The sequence below is a fragment of the Lissotriton vulgaris genome, chromosome 3_1 (genome assembly GCF_964263255.1).
Source record: "Lissotriton vulgaris chromosome 3_1, aLisVul1.2, whole genome shotgun sequence".
Lineage (NCBI taxonomy): Eukaryota > Metazoa > Chordata > Amphibia > Caudata > Salamandridae > Lissotriton > Lissotriton vulgaris.
In genome coordinates this window covers 1,563,851,034-1,563,873,619 of record NC_141689.1, presented here as the reverse complement: position 1 = coordinate 1,563,873,619, position 22,586 = coordinate 1,563,851,034, and the positions used below count along the sequence as shown (strand labels likewise).

The 22,586-nt window shown below is 48.6% G+C and overlaps 1 protein-coding gene across 1 annotated transcript in view; it reads right to left on the bottom strand.

Annotated features, from left to right (window-relative positions):
* The window catches only part of SMC2 (structural maintenance of chromosomes 2), a 380,518-nt gene that overhangs the window by 67,005 nt on the left and 290,927 nt on the right, over positions 1-22,586 (bottom strand). Inside the window, exon 23 of the mRNA XM_086962048.1 lies at positions 21,163-21,323. Within this exon, the coding sequence (XP_086818174.1) occupies positions 21,163-21,323 (161 nt within the window). The remainder of the gene's footprint in view (positions 1-21,162; positions 21,324-22,586) is intronic.

Genomic DNA, 22,586 nt, shown 5'->3' with positions numbered 1-22,586 from the left:
ACGATATCCTCATCTTAGATTTAACACCTAAGGGCTTGGCTAATCATCTGCAGGCTTTACATTTATTTGCTGAGTCCCATTTTATGAGGATAAATACTTCCAAAAGTAAAATTATGTGCATTTCAGGAAAAAAGAAATCCAGATCAGAAAATTTTGGATGGTCTATAGGTGGCCAGAAATTAGAGGTAGTTAGATCCTATACTTTTTTAGGTAAAATAATTTCGGCCAATTTGAGTGAGAAGCTCCATATTGATCATAGCTCGCGTAAAGCCCTTGCACATGGCAAAGGTTTGTGTTCCCTTTACCTTGCCACAGGGAAAAGACATTTTGCTTGTTTACTTGAGGTGTTTAGGGCAAAAATTCCTGCAACGCTTTTATATGGAATAGAACTTGTAGAGCTGAAGCATTGGGGTTTCTGCCACACAGTTGAAGGAAAACTATTAAGATCTTTATCTACCCTTAACACAGCTTGCTCGCTGGCCGCATGTAGGCTTGAATTCGGCCTTAGGAGTAGCTGGGTTCAGGGATTATGCGCTTTGGTAAGATGGGTGGCACGTTTGGCCAGAGGAGAACCAGGATCACTGAGAGCTCTTCTTAAAGGTGAATTGTTGGGCAGCTTTAAAGAGTTCTCTCACATAGTTAGGAATTTCAGAAAATCTGTGACACTTTTAGAGTTGGATGAAAGTACTCTTTTTACACATTCCCCGACTCAGCTAAAAACCTTGCTGAAACAGGCTTCGTGGGAACTCTGTTTTAAATTAGATAAGAATGTACTACAAGAAAAGAGGGGATGTGATCTCCTTTTTAATTCTTATTCAATGAAGCTTGCCCAACCGTATGTTACATGGAATATTCCACATGGAGTTCGAAGACTATGGTTTCTCCTAAGATATGATTTATTACCTTTAAATCTCCTTTTATCAAAATGGTATGGATCTTCTCCGGTATGTAACCTACGTAATATGAGTGTTCAGGATCGAACTCGTGTTGTTCTTATGTCCTGCATTGTGCTCTTTGCGGTTGAAATGGTTAAAGCCAATAGGTCTTCAACTCGGCATTTTTAATGTAAATACCTTTTTGCAGGCTTTGTATTTCCCCCAAAATGAAATGTTTTGCTTCTATATTTTTAATTTTTTTAAAGGTTTTTTAGCTATTTATTAATGAGATATGGAGGTGTCTGCTGTTGATTATTCTTGTCTGATGTTAATTGTCGTAAACTGTCTTCTGGTATTTTATTGTATCTTATTCTATGTGTGTATTCGTATTATGTATTTTATGTGGCCCTCTTTGAGAGCCAAAACATAATAAATAAATTGAAATTGACTAGTCTTGTCCTCTCATAGCAAAATATTACATAGGTATTTAAAAGGCGCCGAGAGATCCCCTTGGGGATGATCCACAGCGCCATACAAGTGTTAAATAAAATTTTTAAAAAATGAAAAAAACGGACAATTCTGCATTAATTATTTTAATCTAGGAGCTGATGGCTGTTAAAGAACAAGAATACTCGGTTGGCTCTCAATTCATCAGTTCTGAGTAGTGCCAACTCGATGGCTTCAATGCCTTCAAGGTGAGGGATAGAAGTATTCAACTGATGAATTGAGAGGCAACAGAGTATTCCTGCTTGAAATTCTACAGTTTTGTTTACAGAGAGAGTATTACGAACCCGCATCACTGAGCATAAAAGTCGTATCAGGACAAACACCACAAGCTCTCCATAGCAGAACACTGGCGCAACATGAGACATAATATTGCGCAACTCAAATGTGGGGTACTTGAGACAGTTGAACAACGTCCAGATCGAGACACTAATACATTTTTATCTCAGCGTGAAACATACTGGATTTGGTTTATGCAAACACTCACCCCATTAGGATTGAACGACAAATTTGAATTAGCATGTTTTCTCTAAATTGATGTATTTGATCTGTTCTTATGCTTATTGACATGTACAGTGTATCTTTTTGATATATGTATTATTCCTGTTTCCTTCATGCAATGTAATGTATTTTTCTTGTTTCCTCCATCATAATATAAGTCAGCACTATGTAATGTTTACTTAATCTGTTGCCCACTGGACTTTTCAGTTCTACCTTTTTCTTTTTCTTACTCTCGCACACTTCTGCTAGAAGCTGTCCCTTTGTGAACTTTAATACTTACACTTAAAGATGGCCGACACCGTTTTTCGGGGTTTTAGTCCACTTTTTGTTTTCTCCAATGACTCTTTACAGAGCAGTCTACATGTACGGCCCGCCGCAGAAACAGCTTCCGCATTTCTGACTTCACCACCACCGGGTTCCCGGCACGTCGTTTTCCACACAGTCACTGGTAAATCGCTACACTTCGTCCTTGATCCCACACAGTATGCAAATATTTGTATACGATTCTTATGCCTTGCACGTTTTATTCTAGTGCAACAAAACTCTCCCTACGAGTACGACTTTTTTAGCGTCTTCACGAAGAACGCTATGGTAAGCCACTGCTTGTTCACTGCATTCACCTCACTTCGGCTAAGCGGTTCCGGACGGTCGCTCCACCACACTCCTCCTGTGCCTCAGCTGCTATCGTTTTCTGTGCTTCGCTGGTATCGTTTTCAGCGCGCTGATCACTGAACTGCCGCTGCCTAATATTCTAGCGCCTCACTCGCATAGCGCTTCTATTAATTACCTGCCTCTCGCAGCGCGACCTCGCTCAGGCTATTGGGTTCACTATTGGCTTGTCGGCGCATGTATTATCCAGACTACTGCTCAATTTATCATCAGTAATTGTGTTTCTTTCACCAGCGCTTGTGCTCAGATTGCGCTTACTGTTAACTCGCTGCATTTTTTATTTTTTGTGATACCCCTGCCTGCCTTCCCTCGGACCCTCCATTTTGTTGTTGTTGTTCTCCCCTGACCCGCCCCTCAGCCACACTACCGCCTCCCTGCTGCCCCTCCCACCCACGGTCATCGAGCCTTCCTCTCTCCCAGCCTAACTGTGACCACCTGGACCTGCTTCCGGACGGTCGCTCCACCACGCTCCTCCTGTGCCTCAGCTGCTATCGTTTTCTGTGCTTCCCTGGTATCGTTTTCAGCACGCTGATCACTGAACTGCCGCTGCCTACTATTCTAGCGCCTCACTCGCATAGCGCTTCTATTAATTACCTGCCTCTCGCAGCGCGACCTCGCTCAGGCTATTGGGTTCACTATTGGCTTGTCGGCGCATGTATTATCCAGACTACTGCTCAATTTATCATCAGTAATTGTGTTTATTTCACCAGCGCTTGTGCTCAGATTGCGCTTACTGTTAACTCGCTGCATTTTTTATTGTTTGTGATACCCCTGCCTGCCTTCCCTCGGACCCTCCATTTTGTTGTTGTTGTTCTCCCCTGACCCGCCCCTCAGCCACACTACCGCCTCCCTGCTGCCCCTCCCACGCTCCGCCCCCTCCACTGTCCATTAATGTCAGATGGTCCCACGCGCAGCGTCCACGCGCTACGTACACGCCAAAGGTAAGCCCGTCTACGCCCGTCCGCGCCTGGACCGCGCCCAACGCCAGACCCCCTGGCCCTCGCATTGCCCAGCCCTCCCGCATTACCTCCGATACCACCACCCTCCTTGCCCTTAACCCCGGCCGCTCCCCCAACTGCGTCCAAGCCGCTCCTGGACACACCCATGGACCTTTCTCATGCTACTCCTGCAAATTCATCGGCACCGACAACAACTCCGCTACGATCACACCACAGATTCCCGACCCTAACCACCTACAATGCATCTTGCTCAACACCCGATCGGTCCACAGGCACGCCATTGACCTCTGGAATCTACTAGACACCATCTCTCCGGACGTCGCCTTCCTAACAGAAACATGGATGAACGCCTCTTCCGCCCCAGACATCACCATTGCCATCCCAGAAGATTATAAGATCATACGCAAGGACCGTACCGGCCACACAGGAGGAGGAATCGCTATCGTCCATAAGAAAACCATCCACATCTCAACCAGCTCTGACGTCAATCTTGCCAACTCTGAACACCTTCACTTCCAGATCCACATCGACCCCAAGACCACACTCAGAGGCACCCTCCTTTACAGACCTCCAGGACCCCGCGCACAATTTAGTGAGGACATCACGGACTTCATCACTCCACACGCGCTCCCCTCCAAAGATTACATCCTTCTGGGAGACCTCAATTTTCACCTTGAAAAGAACAACGACCACAACTCCACCACCCTTTTGGACAACCTCGCCAACCTCGGACTTAAACAACTGGTCACTTCCCCCACCCACATCGCAGGTCACACACTCGACCCTATCTTCACCTCCAGCAATCATGTCTCCTTCAGCCACACTACGGCTCTCCTCTGGACTGACCACAGCTGCGTTCACTTTACCTACAACAAGCCCAAACCCAACAACCACCCCCAACCAACTGCAAAGAAACTGGAACAAAATCACCATCGACCAGATCTCCTCATCGCTTCTTCTAAACCCCCCAGCCCACTCATCAAACCCCGACCAAGCCGCCACCAACCTCACCCTATGGTTATCCAACAGCGCCGACATCCTAGCACCACTGAAAAAATGACAAAGCAAACTTGGCAGCAAGAAGGCCTCCTGGTTCAACGATGATCTTAAGAAATCCAAGAAACTCTGCCGCTCCCTTGAGAAGGCCTGGAAAAAAGACCCAACCACCAGCACCAAGGACGCCTTCAAAAACGCCACCCGCATACACCACCAACTGATCCGAAAGGCCAAGAAAACCGCCTTCAAGGACCGACTTGATAACAACGCCCACAACAGCAAGGAACTTTTCAAAATCGTCAAGGAATTTACCAATCCCTCGGCCAACTCTAACGACATCACCCCCTCTCAAGCCCTCTGCGACTCCCTAGCCTCATTCTTCCACAACAAAATTGCAGACATCCACAACAGCTTCGACAACCAACCCGGAGACCAACCCACCCAACCATCTGCTGGACCTTCACCCCCCTCGAACATCCTTAATGACTAGAACCCAATCTCCACTGAGGACACCATCCGCCTGATGAACTCCATCCACTCAGGATCCCCCACAGACCCATGCCCTCACCACATCTTCAACAAAGCAGACTCCATCATAGCACCGCACCTCCGAGACGTCATCAACTGCTCCTTCAACTCCGCCACCTTCCCGGAAAGCTGGAATCACGCTGAACTCAGCGCCCTTCTGAAAAAAACCCACAGCGGACCCCACCGAACTCAAAAACTACCGCCCCATCTCGCTCCTTCCATTCCCGGCCAAAGTCATCGAGAAAGCTGTCAACAACCAGCTCGCCGCCTTCCTCGAAGCCAACAAATCCCTCGACTCCTCACAGTCCGGCTTCCGAGCAAAACACAGCACTGAGACCGCCCTCATCGCAGCAACAGACGACATTCGAACTCTACTGGACAATGGAGACACAGTCGCCCTCATCCTCCTCGACCTCTCCGCAGCCTTCGACACAGTCTGCCATAGCACCCTTCTACAGCGCCTCAGAAACATCGGAATCCAAGGAAAAGCACTAGAATGGATCACCTCGTTCCTCACCGGAAGAACCCAGAGAGTCCGCCTTCCACCATTCAAGTCAGAGGCCACTGAAGTCATCTGCGGCGTACCACAAGGATCTTCACTCAGCCCCACCCTTTTCAACGTATACATGAGCCCCCTCGCGGCCATCGCCCGCCAACACAATACCAACATCATCTCCTACGCGGATGACACTCAACTGATCCTATCACTCACCAATGACCCCAGCACCGCCAAAACTAACCTACACGAAGGAATGAAAGTAGCCGAATGGATGAAACACAGCCGTCTGAAACTGAACTCAGACAAAACAGAAGTCCTCATCTTAGGTACCTCCCCCTCTGCATGGGACGACTCTTGGTGGCCAGAAGCCCTTGGAAAAGCACCCATCCCGACAGACCACGCACGGAACCTGGGCATCATCCTGGATTCCTCACTTTCGATGAACAGACAAGTCAACGCCGTCTCTTCATCCTGCTTCAACATTCTTCGCATGCTCAAAAAAACATTTCGTTGGATCCCCACCGAAACTAGGAAAACGGTCACCCACGCTCTGGTCACGAGCCGACTAGACTAGGGAAACACCCTCTACGCCGGTACTACCGCTAAACTCCAGAAAAAACTCCAACGAATCCAAAACGCCTCAGCCAGGCTCATATTAGACATCCCGCGTAAAGAACATATCTCTGGTCACCTGAAAAACCTCCACTGGCTTCCCGTCAATAAGAGGATCACTTTCCGGCTCCTAACCCACGCACACAAAGCACTCTACGAAATCGGACCAGAATGCCTCAACACACGACTGTCCTTCTACACCCCCTCCCGCCAGCTACGATCATCCAACCAAGCCCTTGCCACTGTACCTCGCATCAACAAAACCACCATGGGAGGTAGATCCTTCTCCTACCTGGCAGCTAAAACCTGGAACTCACTTCCCACTTACCTTCGCCTTACCCAGAACCACCTAGCATTCAGAAAGCAACTTAAAACGTGGATATTTGACAAGTAATTCCCCACCCCTCCTCAAGCGCCTTGAGACCCTCTGGGTATGTAGCGCGCTATATAAATTCTCTGACTTGACTTCTTTCATAATTTATGCCTTCTTTTTGCTAGACCACACAACTACGTTTTCCGCGAGGCTTACCCGCTGGCATTGATATTTCGAGCATTCCGCTCTGTTAAGTAGTTCATACAAACGTTTCTAATAACACACGTTCATGATATACTGCTCACCGTGTCTTCATCACCTCTTAGTCTATACACCACCGAATATCACCAATCTACGTTTGTCACTCCCAGTGACCGATTAAGTTTTTCAATGTCCGTTTACTATACTCTCACTGTTCGTTCTCTTGTTTTCCACTTTTTAACTTTCACTTATTTCTGTGCTTATGCACCACTGAGCACCACCATGCCGCTTTCGTCACTTTAAACGGTTAACACTATTTTCCACTTTTTGCTAACTTGCTTTTACTGTTCGTTCACTTGCCATCGCACTCCTTAAGCTCACTCTTTTTTCTTTAACTCATTCTCTGCCCAATATTCCTTAAACTTGTCTTCCTCGCATCCTTTTGTGTTGATTAAATGTCTGAATTTAAGATACCTTTTATTAAAACACAGTACTGTTTTTCTAGATTCCCCTGACGAAGCGCTGTCTCTCTAGCCCGAAATGCATTGGGATTTTCAAACTGAATTGCTTTGAAGAATTGTTTGAACATTCAACGTTGGGATTATGTGAACCTTGAACATTTTCCTTGGATATTCTTTTGATGTCACAAAGAAATACTACTGCAAAAAGCAAGAACTTGACGTTGTTTATTCTGTTGATGTCCGTACATCTTGTTTAATCACGGATTGAATTGTTTAACTTTATTGATAATCACCTAAGACTTTTTGACTTATACTCCTTTGAGTGACTAGAGCAGTGCATTAGGCCGCCCAGACCAGTGTCTGGTGAACCTTCTCATTGTATGAATACAGGCTTGCAGGGCCTTTTCCTTTTGCACACAACTGAATATATTGTTCAAATTGGATTCATTGTACTACTTTCCTTTCACTTTTGTATATTGAGTGCATCTCGGTTGTTCTTGATCTCAAAGACGCATGACAGACATCTTCCTGAGCCTCTAGTGGCTATCACAGGCATCAGTAAAAGTTCACTCGGGAAGTATACAGTATCACTCAAGACTTCGAGGGATAGAGACATGTGGAAAAAGCTTAGCCTAGATTTCATTTCAATGGTATGTCAGGAAGCTTTTTGAGGAAACTACCTACATCGTGTCTGGGGAGGTTTGCATTCAAGATGGCTGATGACAGGTTGAGTGGTGGCGTTTGGTACTTCAGTCTTGTGGGGTATGAATGTGATGGGCCTTTGAATGGCGGTGGTATGTAGATGTGAGTGTTGTGTTGAACTCATGACTAGAAGTATGCATGACATTGTGTCTGGTGCCTGAAAGACGTGTGGTTGGTGCCTTGATGAGGTTTTAAAGGCTCACATTTAGAAGTCATGGGTCCAATATTCTGATACTGAGATTAGTATTTGCTCGTTGAATCTAGCACTACTGAAGGTGGTAAAACTAATTAGTATGATTTAGTACTTGAGTAGTGGATGGTCTCCAAGGAAGTCTGTCAAACCCCGACCTTTCTGAAAACCAGATACTCTGGAGAGAACCCCGCCCGAGGAAAATTCCTACCACTCCGCATTTTCACCCGTCCCAAACACAAAATGGTAGCCAACTTATGTGAAACAGATCACACTATGGGATATGCAAAGCCTATATGGTCTTCATACGGTCCTTGGTGTGCTAAGTCGATGTTGCGGCGCTAGGCCCAGCCATACCTGGGACTTTCCTGGGTGTCTAGTTTTCAGAAATGTCTGGTTTTGGTAGGTTATTCTTGGAAGGCAACAGAGCATGGGCCCAAATTTTGCAATTATGGGTCAATTTAATTTTCTCTATGCTTTTTTAGGTCTCCATACTGTATTTGTGGGTGCTGTGTTGCGTACGCTAGGCTCATCCATACAACTAGGTGCTCTTTTTATTGGAACAAGTGTGGGACCACTGGGCAGTAGAAATTTGGAGGATTGAAGAAGCTTCCAGAACTTACTCTCCCCGACATATGAGGTAAATGCAGGTTTTTAGGCAAAGTCTGAGGTTTGAAAGGACTTATGGGTAAGAAAACATTGTGGGATCTACACGAGTCACTGTACTTACCAGGGTGTTTAGTTTTCAGAAATGTCTGGATTTGGTAGGTTTCTCTGGGTGACAGCTGAACGACATTGTAAAATAGAGTGTTGATTTTGATGGGTAAAATGTGAGGCCTCCATGCCGAATTGTGGTTTTGTTTTTTACCCCTTGCATTAGGCACAACCACACAAATGGTGTACTGTTTGTATTGGGACAGTACAGTAAAGCACAAGTTACTACTTGTGTAACGATATATCTGTAAGAGACATTAGTTAGTGATAGATTCCTTACCGTAGAATATCCCCAGGCGTCAGACTGGATCCAGAAATTTTTGCGTAGCAATACCCCTGCGTGTCGGTAGGCGTCGTCCGCGGCTCCGCGTCCGTCGTCGGCATCGTTAACGCCGGAATGACGTTGTCGGAGTACTTAGACGCCGCCCATGCCCGCTGACGTCAGTTCCGATACACAGCTTTTCTGCGCCAGATACGCAGAGCCATGATAGAACCAACACCGGTGCCATGAAACTATGGCCCTGAAAGGGGATGTCCTTAACCCTAGATATCGGTTCGCAGAACGGGGAGAATGGGTGGGTCGGTAAGGAATCTATCACTAACTAATGTCTCTTACAGATATATCGTTACACAAGTAGTAACTTGTGCATCTGAAAGAGACACGTTAGTGATAGATTCCTTACCGTAGAATAGATACCCCAGCAATACCAACCCCGGTGGTGGGTCTGCGAACCAATAATCACACCAGAAAGTCCTGGAGGACGGAACGGCCAAAGAAGCCATCCCTCCGGACTTGACTGTCCAGGCAGTAGTGTCTTGCGAACGTGTGCAGCGAGGCCCACGTAGCTGCCTGGCAAATGTCCTGTAAGGGGACTCCTCGGCCCAAGGCAGTTGTTGTTGCCATGGCTCGAGTGGAATGAGCCCGCAATCCAGCAGGGGGCTCCTCTTTGGCCATGGAGTAACATGCCTGAATACACAAGATGATCCACTGCGAAATGGTCCTCTTGTGTACCGCCTTTCCCTTCTTCGCGCCCAAGTAACCAACAAAGAGTTGGTCATCCACCCGGAACTGGTGTGTGCGATCTAGGTAATAAGAGCGCACATTTTGGGTCCAGACGGTGGAGCCTCTCTTCCTCTTTCGAGGGATGCGGAGGCGCAAAGAAGGTGGGCAAGGTAATAGACTGCCCGATGTGGAAGGCCGTGACAACCTTGGGCAGAAAGGAAGGTCTTGTCCGTAACACAACCTTGTCCGGATGAACAGAGAGGAAAGGTGGAGTAGAAGAAAGAGCCTGGAGCTCACTCACTCTCCTGGCAGAGGTGATGGCAACCAGGAAAGCAGTCTTCAGAGTAAGAAGGCGAAGAGGACAGTTATGGAACGGCTCAAAGGGAGCACACTTTAGATAAGTGAGTACAAGATTCAAGTCCCACTGGGGCATCACGAAGGGAACAGGAGGGAACATGTGTGTGATGCCCTTCAGAAATCTATTTACAATGGGGAACTTGAATAAGGAAGGCTGATCAGGTAGCCGTAAAAAGGCGGAAAGAGCAGAAAGGTACCCCTTAAGAGTGCCCAGAGCAGAGCCCTGCTGGGCAAGGGAAAGAAGGAAGAGTAGAACTTCAGAAAGGGGTGCAGAGAGAGGGTCCACAGCCTTTGCTGTGCACCATGCCACAAATCTGTTCCACCTGCAGGCGTATACCGACTTTGTGGAGGGACGCCTGGCTGCCAGAATGATGTCACAGACTTCGGGAGGCAAGTCAAATGGCCTCAACTGCAGCCGCTCAATCTCCAAGATTGTAGGTGGAGACTGGACAGGTTCGGGTGTAGGACCGTCCCCTGCTGCTGCGACAGAAGGTCCTCCCGAAGAGGCAGACGAATCGGGGGATCGACTGAAATGCTGAGTAACTCGGGATACCAGTATCTTCGTGCCCAGTCCGGAGCCACTAGGATAACCTGGGCCCGGTCGTGCCTGATCTTCTTCAGCACTCTGGGCAGAAGTGGTATAGGCGGAAAGGCGTACAATAGACCGCAACTCCACCCGCGACGAAAAGCGTCTCCGAGCGAGTGCCGCCTTGGAAATTCCAACGCACAGAACTGATGACATTGCGCATTCTCTTCTGTGGCGAATAGATCTAACCAAGGCTCTCCCCATTGCTGAAAGAGGCCTTGCGCCACGTCAGAGTTCAGACGCCATTCGTGATCCATCATGCACCGTCGGCTGAGTTCGTCCGCCCTGGCATTCAGAGAGCCTGCCAGGTGTTGAACCACCAGGGTCACGCCCTGATGTTCCAGCCACTGCCAGAGGCGCAGAGCCTACTGGCATAGGGTCCACAACCCCACCCCGCCCTGTTTGTTGCAGTACCACATGGCGGTGGTGTTGTCCGTGAACACCTGCACTACACTCCCCCGGACAGAGGGGAGGAATGCCTTCAGTGCTAGACTAAATCGCCCGCAAGCCAAAAGGTTGATATGGAGCCGGGACTCCACCGGAGACCAGAGGCCTCTGATCTCCGCCTCTTTCATGTGGCCTCCCCAGCCCTGGAGGGACGCGTCCGTCACAACTACGTGCTCCGGGTGTGGTAGGGAGAGGGATCTACCACGGACCCAGTCGCGGTCCGTGAGCCACCACTGCAGTTGTCTCGCAGTGCCCTCCGAGATCAAGACATGATCGGACAGGTTGCCCTGATGCTGGGCCCACTGAAACTTCAGGTCCCACTGCAGAGCCCGCATCCGCCACCGGGCGTGATGCACCAGCAGGATGCAGGAGGCCATCAGCCCCAGAAGCCGCAGCGTCAACCTAACCGAGACTTGGGATAACAGCTGAAAGATGGGAATCAGAGCCTGTATATCCCAAACCCGCTGTTCGGGAGGGTAAACCCGAAACTGCGCCGAGTCAAGAACCGCTCCGATGAAGAGGAGCTTCTGAGAGGGACACAGGTGTGACTTCGGCACATTGATGGAGAACCCCAGCAAATGCAGGAGGTCGGCCGCAGTCTGGAGGTGGCTGACGACTGTCTGGGGCGAGCTGGCCTTCAACCAGTCGTCTAGGTAGGGGAAGACTGACACCCCTAACCTGCGCAGATGAGCTGCGACCACCGCCATCACCTTCGTGAACACCCGTGGGGCGCTGGTAAGGCCGAAGGGGAGCACGGTAAACTGAAAGTGCTCTTGGCATACCGTGAACCGCAGGTAACGCCGGTGGGCCGGCAGGACGGGGATGTGGAAATACGCGTCCTGCAAGTCCAACGCTACCAGCCAGTCTTCCGGGTCCAGGGCAGCTAGGACCTGAGCCAAAGTCAGCATCTTGAACTTCTCCTTCCGGAGGAAGCAGTTGATGTTCCGCAGGTCCAAGATAGGGCGTAGGCCCCCTTTGCCCTTCTTGGGTACCAGAAAGTAGTGGGAATAACATCCACACCCTACTTCTGGCCCAGGAACGCGCTCGATGGCCCCCTTGGCCAAGAGGGCCGTGACTTCCTCTTGCAGAAGTTGCAAGTGATCCCCCGACACGCGGTGGCATGGATGGAGGGGCCGCCTCGAAGGGGAGGGAGTAGCCCCTTCGGACGATCTGCAGCACCCACCTGTCCGATGTGATAGTGCGCCAGTGGGAGAGGTGACGGCAAACCCTGCCTCCCACAGGCGTCACATGGGCCTGAAAACTCGGACTAGGAAGGTTTTGAGGCGGGTGCTGTGGAGGGAGGTGTGGACTGGCCTCGCCGTTGTCCCCGACCGCCGCCACGGCGGTTTCCACAGCCGCCACCGCGCTGTTGAACATTTTGCAGCGCGTGGCTGGCAGCACGTGTGGGGGCGCCCCTTCCGTGGCCACGAAAGGGGCGAAAGGCACCCGATTGCTGGCGTGGGGCCGTGAGGCCCAAGGACTTGGCCGTAGCCCTGGAGTCCTTAAAACGTTCCAGCGCATGGTCTGCCTTGTCGCCGAAGAGCCGACGGCCATCAAACGGCATGTCCAGGAGTGTGGCCTGGACATCGGCCGAGAAGTTTGCGGACCTCAACCAGGCGTGGCGTCGAACCGCCACCGTCGTTGCCATTGCCCTGCCCAGTGAGTCCGTTGTATCCAGCCCACACCGGATAGAATAACGTGCTGCATCTCGGCCCTCCGCAAGGGTTTGGGCGAGTTTAGCCCGGACCTCCTCCGGGCATTGTGGCAGCACCTCCGCAACCGTGTCCCACAGTGTGGGTGTAGCGGCCCAAGAGACAGCGGTATTCACAGACCGCAGCCCTAAGCTAACAGACGAGAACACCTTCTTCCCGAACTGTTCGTATCTCTTGGATTCCCGGTCGGGCGGAGCCGACGGGAATGCGGTCTAGGAGTTGGAGGCCTGGATGACCAGGCTCTCTGGGGTGGGATGGGTGGACAAAAAGCATGGGTCGCCCGGGACTGGGCGGTAGCGTCTGGCCACGTTCCTATCCACAAGCGGACCTGTGGCGGGCTTGGACCAAGTGCCCACAAGAACGTCACATAAGGCCTCATTGAACGGCAGCAGAGGCTCGCTGGAGCTTGACTGCGGTTTGAGGACCTCAGTGAGGAGGTTAGTCCTCACGGCCACGACGGGGAGCTCAAGGTGTAAGGCCTTGGCTGCCTTCGTCAACACTACACTATATGTAGACCCCTCCTCCGAAGCCACAGTCGGAGGGGAAGTAAATCCAGTGTCTGGCGATGTGTCAAGACCACTGGCCTCCCCAAGCTCATATGTCCAGTCCTGTTGAGACTGGCATTCCAGTGCCAGAGGGTCCTCAGACCCCTCCCAATCCTCCTCGTCACCCGTGTAGGAGAGTAGGGTCTGCAAACCTATGATCACCCAGATTTTTTGCTTTTGTTTCACTGGTTTACGACTTTCTCTGGCTGTGGGCCTGCCAATCAGACCCACAGCCTGGCTGTTCTCTCTCTAAATTACAACATGTACCCTAGGTGCATTTACCAATTGGTACTGGGCCACCTTATCAGACCCTGTAACTCAGGGCATAGGTGTACCCAGGGCCTACCAGGGGCTGAAGCATGTATTATGCCACCCCTGGCTGGCCTCCTAAATTTGACACAACTGGCTGCATGACAGCTGGGGCAAAGTCGTGTAATCACCCTTTGCTGTAGATATAGTATACCTATATCTAACCCTAAAAATGGACACACAGATTCCTATCAGTCACTCCTATGGCAGGCCTTAACAATCCTGAAGGCAGAGTGCTTGGAATCGTGTGAGATGGTGCTCTGGCATGAGCTGAGCCTGTCTGCAGCTTGCGGAACCAAGTCCTAATAGCTGTTCCATGATAACGCATACCATATACTCTTAAGTGCATTATAATCCTCGTGGTTAAATGCTATCTTTGGTATTGCTTTATCAAAACATGTCGAGTAAGGTGTCATACGAATTGGAATACTAACCCCTCGCCAATTCTGGCGACGGGGTTAGCATTCCACCCTTCTAGAGGGACACGACATGTATGTAACTGTGAACCCCGGTTAAAGTTAAACGAAGCCTCAGCTCCACAAAATGGATGCTGCCACCACAGACACGAGTCTGACCCCCTGCAGCTGGGAGTCCTTCCAGCGAGGGGAGCTTGGACAAAGGGTTTCCTGTCAGGGGCGGTGCTAGCACCATCCCAGACAGGGTTTTGTGTATCCTGGGTAGGCAGGGCTTTACAGGAAGGTGACGGCTGAGTGGCACCCCGGTGCTCACTACGCATAGGCCGGTCAGAACCAGTTCCAGGGGCACACCAGCCTCTGGCCTGGGGAAAGTCCGGCATGGGAGAGGGGTGTAACCACCCCCCTCCTAGTCCCACCCATAGGCAGGACCTAGTCACCGGGTCAGCCCCTTTTCTTAGTAGAAAGATAGGAGCGGGCCCCCTGTTCAAATTAGATCATCTTTGGAATCAAGACACAACTTTCTGCAAAAGGACACCAAGATTTCTTCTTCAAGATTCTCCCTTGTGGCTAAGGAGTAGTCACCCTGCATCCGCAGGCACCATCAAGAACACTGCGGTCTGCTGCAAGTCCTTCCTCAGGAATCCGACGACACAGCTCGACGAGACCCGGCTTCCCTGGCACCTCTGACCTCTACTCACCTCTACAGCCAAGCTGAGAACCGTGAGTGCGACGAGACCTCGAGGGACCGACTATTGCCAAGACTGCACGACTTCTTCACAACAAGCCCGCCGAGTGTCCCTCTGGTGAGTGCTTTGGGGTCCGAGAAGCCCCGACCCTGAGCAGCTCCAGCACCGAAGATCAGCCCTCCAGCATCTCCACGATCTGCGTGGGGCCCTTCTGCTTTTTGCTGCTCACCGCGTTGTTTGGCTACTAGCCCGCTGGCTTGTGGCCTTCTTCACGACGCCCGACGACATCACTGCTGCTGGTCTGGTTGCTCCAGACTGGCCCCTGCTTCCTTCCAAAAGAGAAGCACCCCGGACCCTCCTGGTCCACTCCAGACGCCATTTTGAGTCCACCGCGTGGGCTTGAATTTGCCAGGGCTTTGTTGCCCAATCCTGGGTCCAGCGACGCCGACAGCTTCATCCATCGTGGGACAGCTCGCTCCTCCATCCTGGTCGCCGACAACGCCTCCTGGTCCGTGAGATCTGCAGAGCACAGCGTCACCCACCCACCTAGTCGAGGTGACTACCATCCGGTGCCCTCCTGGTGCCACCTGACTACTGGCTAGTAGTCACGAACTTGGTCCCCTCTGCTTTCAGGTGTCATCTCTCTTCAAGATCCAGGCTTGGATCACTTCGAACTCTCTTCACTGGTCGCCTGCCAGCATCTTTCTTCCAGGCTCCTGGTCCGTCTACGAGGATTCCCGACGTCTTTTGAGACATATGCAGCTGCAGCCCCTGGGCTAGGTAACTTCGGCATTTCGGTGCCCCAGCATAGCCTCACTATCCAAGGGTCAGAGTCCACTTTCGTTTTCCTCCTACCAGGTCGGGTTCGCCTGAGAACACTAACTCTGTGAAATCTAGCTACCATAGACTTTGTCCCGCATCACGCGTGAGAGTGCACACTCTGCACCAGAGTCCCCTGGGTCTCCTAGAAGTAATCTAACGATTCTATAGTCAAGTCCTAGCGATTCCAAAGCCTATTAGTACTGTACTTACCTGCTAGTAATTTCGCATTCCACTTTCAGAGTATATGGTTTTCCGTGCCCCTCGGGCATTTGTATATACTGTGCTAACTTAAGTATTTTCGAAAGAGTTTTGTTTTGTGCTTAGTACCCTGTCCTCATAAAGAGTACAGGGCTGTTGTGATTTTAATAAATACACTGTTTATTTTCATAACACTTGTGTGGTGTCCTTTCACTTGGTGTTCAAGGGGTATATGTGTGGTATAACAGCTGGCTTAACACGCCCTCTCGAGTCTTTAGCCTTAGACTGCTCGTATCCACGCTACTAGGATAGCTGGTCTATAAGGTTGACTTACAACCAATCATCAATAAGGGTTGCTGGACTGATACATAGTGTTCACTAGAATAGTGAGCACTGCATATCAGGCCACCTTCTCACAACCCGTAACCTGCAAAACAGGATTAGTAGACGGGGCCTCCTCGTGGAAATAAAAATCTCCAAAGGCCGTCGGAAGCGGTGCCGTTCCGGCGCCAGAGTCGGACCGTAGGATACATTGGGGACGGCGTCCACAGCGGGCGCCACCCATGGGGCCGGCGCCGGTGAGGTCGTAAGGTCGACCGGCGACGACCCGGATGCGGATCCAGTGAGGTCCTGCGGCGCCGGGGCCGAAGCACCCGGGGGCGTCTGAGCCGAAGCACCCGACCCGCTAGGGCCTCCGGACGGGACCATTGGGCCCGAAGGCGCCATGGAACCCGACTGAGGAGGGAGGGTCCTCATGGCCATGAGGTACCGCTCGATCTCCTCTGGTGCCGCGCCGTGCCCAGGGACCCGAAGGTGTGGGGCAGGCGGCGACGCTTGCGACTCCCGCGGAGCTGCGTGGGCGTTGTCGCCCGAGCCCCCGGCTGCATCGTGCGAGTGTAGGGGTGGGTCGGAGGAACGATGACGTCGCTCCGACCTCTCATGCCTCTTACCTGAGGACTTGGAGCCTGACGACCGGTGTCCACTCCCGGAGCTTCGATGACTCCGACCTCTGGACCTGGAGTGGCGTGGGGCCGACTGCCGCAGCTCGAGCCGCTTGTGGGACCGCTCCGGCCTAGCCTTCGACGTCAGGGCCCGGCAGTCGGAGCAGGTTCAATCATCATGGTCGAGGCCTAGGCACTTCAGGCACCGGCGTTGGGGGTCTGTGACCGACATTAGTCGGTCGCACTTTGAGCAGGGCTTGAAACCAGGCATCCCTACCGGCACCGATAGAGTCGAAGACTCGAAGAAAAAGAATGACCAAAAGTTTAGTCAAAAAATGACTAGGGGTAGAGCTTCTCCGGATCTGCGCTAGCTGGCGCGGAAAAAAGAAGAACTGACGTCACCGCATGGGCGGTGTCTAAGTACTCGGACGACGTCATTCCGGCGCGAACGGCGCCGACGACGGACGCGGAGCCGCAGACGACGCCTACCGACGCGCAGGGGTATTGCTACGCAAAAATTTCCGGATCCAGTCTGACGCCTGGGGATATGCTACGGTAAGGAATCTATCACCAACGTGTCTCTTTCAGATACATTATTTATAACCAGTTTGATTTCTCTGCATTTTCTGCTTCCAAATGTAAGCTTGTGTGCAAGAAAGAACACATTTTGCAAACTTCCCTCTAAATCACATGACTGTATGGGTAACCCCACAATCAGAGGTGTTCAATTAACCACTTTTCCTAATCAAAGTATCTGGTGCACATTTCAGAAATAAATAAGCTTCCTTCATGCCAACTTTTCATTCATTAGATTTTGCCACATAAATTGCTGCATGGTCAGCGCAAGATGAAAAATAGAATTGCAGCTCAGTTGTTGGCTCAGGGTATCAAATGATTTTGGAAATATAAAAACCTTATATATCTTTGCAAAAAGGAAGGGTCGGACTGACTTGCCAGTATATTGATTTTGTTACTCTGCCACGGTCACAAAATATTACAGATGAAAATGTTGTTAACTATTGATATTTTTTCCTACTTATTTTCATTATTTGGTTTTATTGTAATAGTTAATGTCCTTGGTGAAACTTTCAGGGATCAGGGATCTACACAAATGACTCCTTTCCTAAATTCAGAATTTTGCCCATTTTTGAGAAATGTAAAGCTTTGTGGGATCCTCTATACTTGTCACACTTTTTCCTCATCACAAACTGCAAGTAGATTGAAATCACAAAAATTAGGAAAATGGAGCCCACCTTTTAGAAAAATGGAAGAAATAGGGTAAAAAATGCTTTTGGGATAAAACTACTTTTTCCTGAAAGCTGGGAGGATGGTGATCCAAGCACAGCAAACATTGTGCCATTTTTTTAAACAACCATATTCATTCTTATACAGCACATTTTTCCCTTTTCCAATCCCAAAATTCACATTTAGATATATTTTGTCAATGTCTCAGTGCCCTCCAGGGGAAAACTCAAACCGTGGCTGACTTTAGATTCCGCAGGATGCTAGGGGAAAAAAAGATGCAAATTTGCAATTGTAGGAAAGTGCCCCTGTTTGACAAGGTCACTCCCACTGTCTGGTAAATGGTGTGATTTTGACAAATTGCACTGGGATTCAGCTAACCAGGTCCCCAGTGCCAGTGCTGTTTCCCAAAACTGCACAATTGTTTCCCCCAATTGACAAAACCTTTAGGACCCTTTGTAAGTCCCTAGTAAATGGTACCCCTGGTACCTATGGCCAAAGGTGCTAAGGATAGCCCCTAAGGGAGGCAGCAGCATGAATTGTGCCACCCTAAGGGACCCCTCACTAAGCACATGAAGGGTTGCTATCACAGGCTGCATGTATTGGTGCAAACTAAAGTGAAAACACAACATGTCCCATCCCTGTGTGCCATGTCCCGTAACAATGCATGTAACATTTGTAAGCCACCCCTACAGCAGGCTTGACAGCCATAAGGCAGGGTGTTGATTATTACATGTGAGGAGTATCTGCATTAGCAGATATTCCCCTGTGCTGGTCAGTCCTATGACAGCCAATACAAGTGAGCAGGGAAGCCATTTTAAGGCATCCTGGACACTGGCTGAAACAAGTTCCCCAGCTACATGAGGGCTGCAGTGTCAATAGGGAGGTTTGGTATCAAACATCTCGTATTGGTAAACCCTCACTCTCGTATTGGTAAACCCTCAGTAGCCCATTGGCAACTACCCTACACTCGGAAATTGCAGTGTGTCCACTTGTCGTGTGTCTCATTTATTGATCATTGTGTGTATTTGCAAATGTCTTGCAAGCTTCTGCCCACTCATAAGAGAACTCCTAGACTCTTACACGGTATATCAGGTTCATGACAAAGACAACTTCTACAGTCATGGATACCTTATGTGTAAGAAAAGTTGGGGTGGTGAAGCCCGAAGTACCCTCAAATATGGAAAACAGGGCTTCGCATTATGGGTAGAAAAACCTCTGTGCTCAAGTCCTTAATCACCACCAGACAATAATAGTTCAATGGACTGACCATTTTTCTTCTCAAACTTTTTCCAATTGAATATAAGAAAATCTGGCAGGCCCACGCCTGAAGTTAAATTATTAAAATTAAACAGAACTCTGGAAAGACTCTAGAAAACATCACACAGCTGTTATATCTACTTCTTCACGCTGTTCCACATCAATAAGGTAACCATTAGGAAGCCAGAACTACTGCAAAAACTCACACAATGTCTCAGAGGCTTCTTGACCATCAAGAGAACTATATACAATAATGAATGAATTCCTAAATCTTGAATGCCTCAACTCAAAAGAGCTACTCTGAGTCAATATGCAAATCTCTGATTATTTCAACACATAAAATGAAAGGCCTTGAAACATACATGAGGATGGGGAGTTGTGTGAGGAAAAAAGACCAACCTTACCCCTATCTACACAGCTAACTCACAAAAAAAGTCAAGGTCTGAAGCTATTTATTTTTAACCTCCTAACCATGAAGGTTTCAACACTGTGAAAGCTTGTGCTAATTCAGTTCACCACAATGTCAAATAACATCCTTTATAAATGCTTTGCTGCCGTCTTAACCAGAACCACCCGATGCTAAGTGACTCAGACATTCCTAAGCGAACCCAAAACAGCAGACATAAAAGTTACCCTAGAAAAAGCAGCCTTGATGCTGTTAACAATTCTAACTGCTGACCAGTAAATAATGAAGCAACACGGATAGCCCAATGGGGTCTAATCAAAGATAATGTTGACTCAATTTGAATAGCATTTCTTCTACTTGATCTACCCTTTCGTTAGATTCATTAAAATCCATAGCTACCATACCCCAATGCTCAGCCATTAATCTTTCACTGTTGAATGTTACCAGAGTTACCACCCAACTTTATCTTGTCATTTAACTACAACTGCTGTAATTCTGCAGATTTACAAAACATTCAATAGCTAGCACATCAATCATATCACAGACTCCTATACTATTGGATACAGTCTACAGGGAATTACCCACTGGATGCCAGCCAATTGCCTCACTAAATAACTTAAAAACAGAGATACTAACATGTGGCAAATGGACCAACTGTCACCCCTCAGCCATCAGGCTTGAACAACTAGGACATCCACCGTTCCACAGAGGAGTCGTGATGAATCTAAGATTATGGACTCAAATCCCTTCTTTTGACCACAAGTAAATGAAATCTCCAACTGAACGTTATCATTAGATGCCTTCTGTGAATTTTCAGACATCTTGGCTTCGCTCCAAAGGTTCAATCTATAATTACCTTACTAATGTCCATTCTGAACTATGCCAACAAAGAAAGCCATGGAACGCTACTTTAAATACTACTGATATTACAGAGAATTTAAAAGGCAGCGCACATCCCCTTCTCAACCTACCACTGTGGGCTCACAATACATCAGGCATATTATCTCTACACTGGCAATCTTTGACTAGACAGATGGCCTTCAAAGCACTGTGCATCCCTCGTTGAACAGTAGACTGGGTTATGCCAGTCTTTTTTCTCCCAACAGAAACTCACACCAATTGACAAACAAAATAATTGTGTCACAGGTCTTTTGTTTTGACCATCACACCCTATCCAAAAAAAACTGGCAAAAGCAATTTTCCTTCCAGACAGGTAAGCCCTGGAACAAGATCCCTCCATGGATAAGAATAAAGACACCTTGATTCCGAACAGCACTGAAAATCTGGCTTTTCCCTTCCATATGATCACAGAACGCATATGAAAAACCACAGTAGTTCCAAGGTATATATGATCATCTATTCTCACTTCTCCACAAAACGTCACGCTTCTTAGGCAACCAAGAACCGGATGCAAATCAGGGGTTTAAAGTACTATACAAATGAAGAAATTTAATACGATGCAAAAGCATACCAGAAAATATTACATTTAAAATGAAAAATATATTCACCTTTGGCCTCCACTAAGCTCAGTTAGATTTTCTTTCCAAGTGTTTCCCAAGGCAACCTTAAACTCCAGCCCATCCAATGCTGAATGCCCTTCTGGTGGCGCAAGCATAGCGTTGGCACCTGGCAAAAGTGTCGAGAAAATTGATCCAAAGTCTTTGTTTACCTGAAAAATACAACAAACACCAAATCAAAGTTGAATTTGAGGTATTTTCTTTTTTAAATACAAAAATATGTCAAAATTAACAAATTAACACAATGGTCAATTGTCACAATTTAAGTGGTGCCAACATGATAACTCTAAAAACAGAACAAGACATCAGGAAAAGGGACATTATCAGTAAGTAGGTGGTAAAAGAATTAAGAACCGCATTTTTCATGTGTTCACTAATTGTCCTTTGTGGTTAATTGTGAAAGGTCTGAGGTAGGTACAAACGGTCTAGGCTGGCTTACACCGGTGAGGACTTTTTTTTGGGGAGGGGGAGGTTTGGGAAATCGACATCCAGGGTTACTAGATCACCAATTGTATCCTCTGAGGTAATTTAAAAATGGGCGTTCAGGAGTTCCTATACTATTGTCAGCACAAACCTATAACCAAGCATATCCCTGACAAAAAAATAAGTCCACGGCTGCCTGCGGGGTGGGGGAGAAGAGAGGGGGGGGGGAGGGAAGGTGGTCAGTAATGTGGTTTGGAAACTCACTAACAAAAATAGTATAACTAATTGAGCACTCGCTGATTTTAACTTTAAAAAAGAAAATTGTTTTTGTGCACATAAACCTAAACACTTTGCACAAAAGAACAAGTTACCAGTACCTCGGCGTGCAGCCAGGTGGCACCATGTAGCTTTGCACTGATGTCATTCAGCCCCGGAATAGGTATTTGAGGTCTTTAAAAGGTACCACACCTGCGTGATGACTTACTTTGCTTAAGAGGCTGTCCACACCCTTAGATGCAAAGCGACAGCAGCAAATTGAAAGTGACCAGTGTGCAGATTCCTAGACTAAGGATCGCATTAATTGAGAGTGTCCAATATTAGAATGGGGAAGAAGGGAGGGTCGGTGAGGAATATGCTGCTAGATACAGTTCCTACCAGAAAAGGTGTTACCAATGGTAATTTGCTTGTACTTCAGACAGATGTCGCGCCGAAGATTCTCACCTTTTGAATAGATACCAAAGCAGCACCTATTTGGAGGTGGGTCTGTGAATTGACTCAAAACAGAAAGTCCTGCAGAACAAAGCGAGTAAAATATCCCTCTAGATTCACCTCATAGTCCAGGCAATAGCGGTTCATGAGCTTATGGAGGGACGCCCACACACCTGACTGGAATAAGTCTAGGACAGGGACTCAGTGTACAGTAGTAGTAGCAGCAGCAGCATTGGCCTCGATATAGAATGAGCATGCAGTCCTTCAGCGGTCTGCTTTTTAAC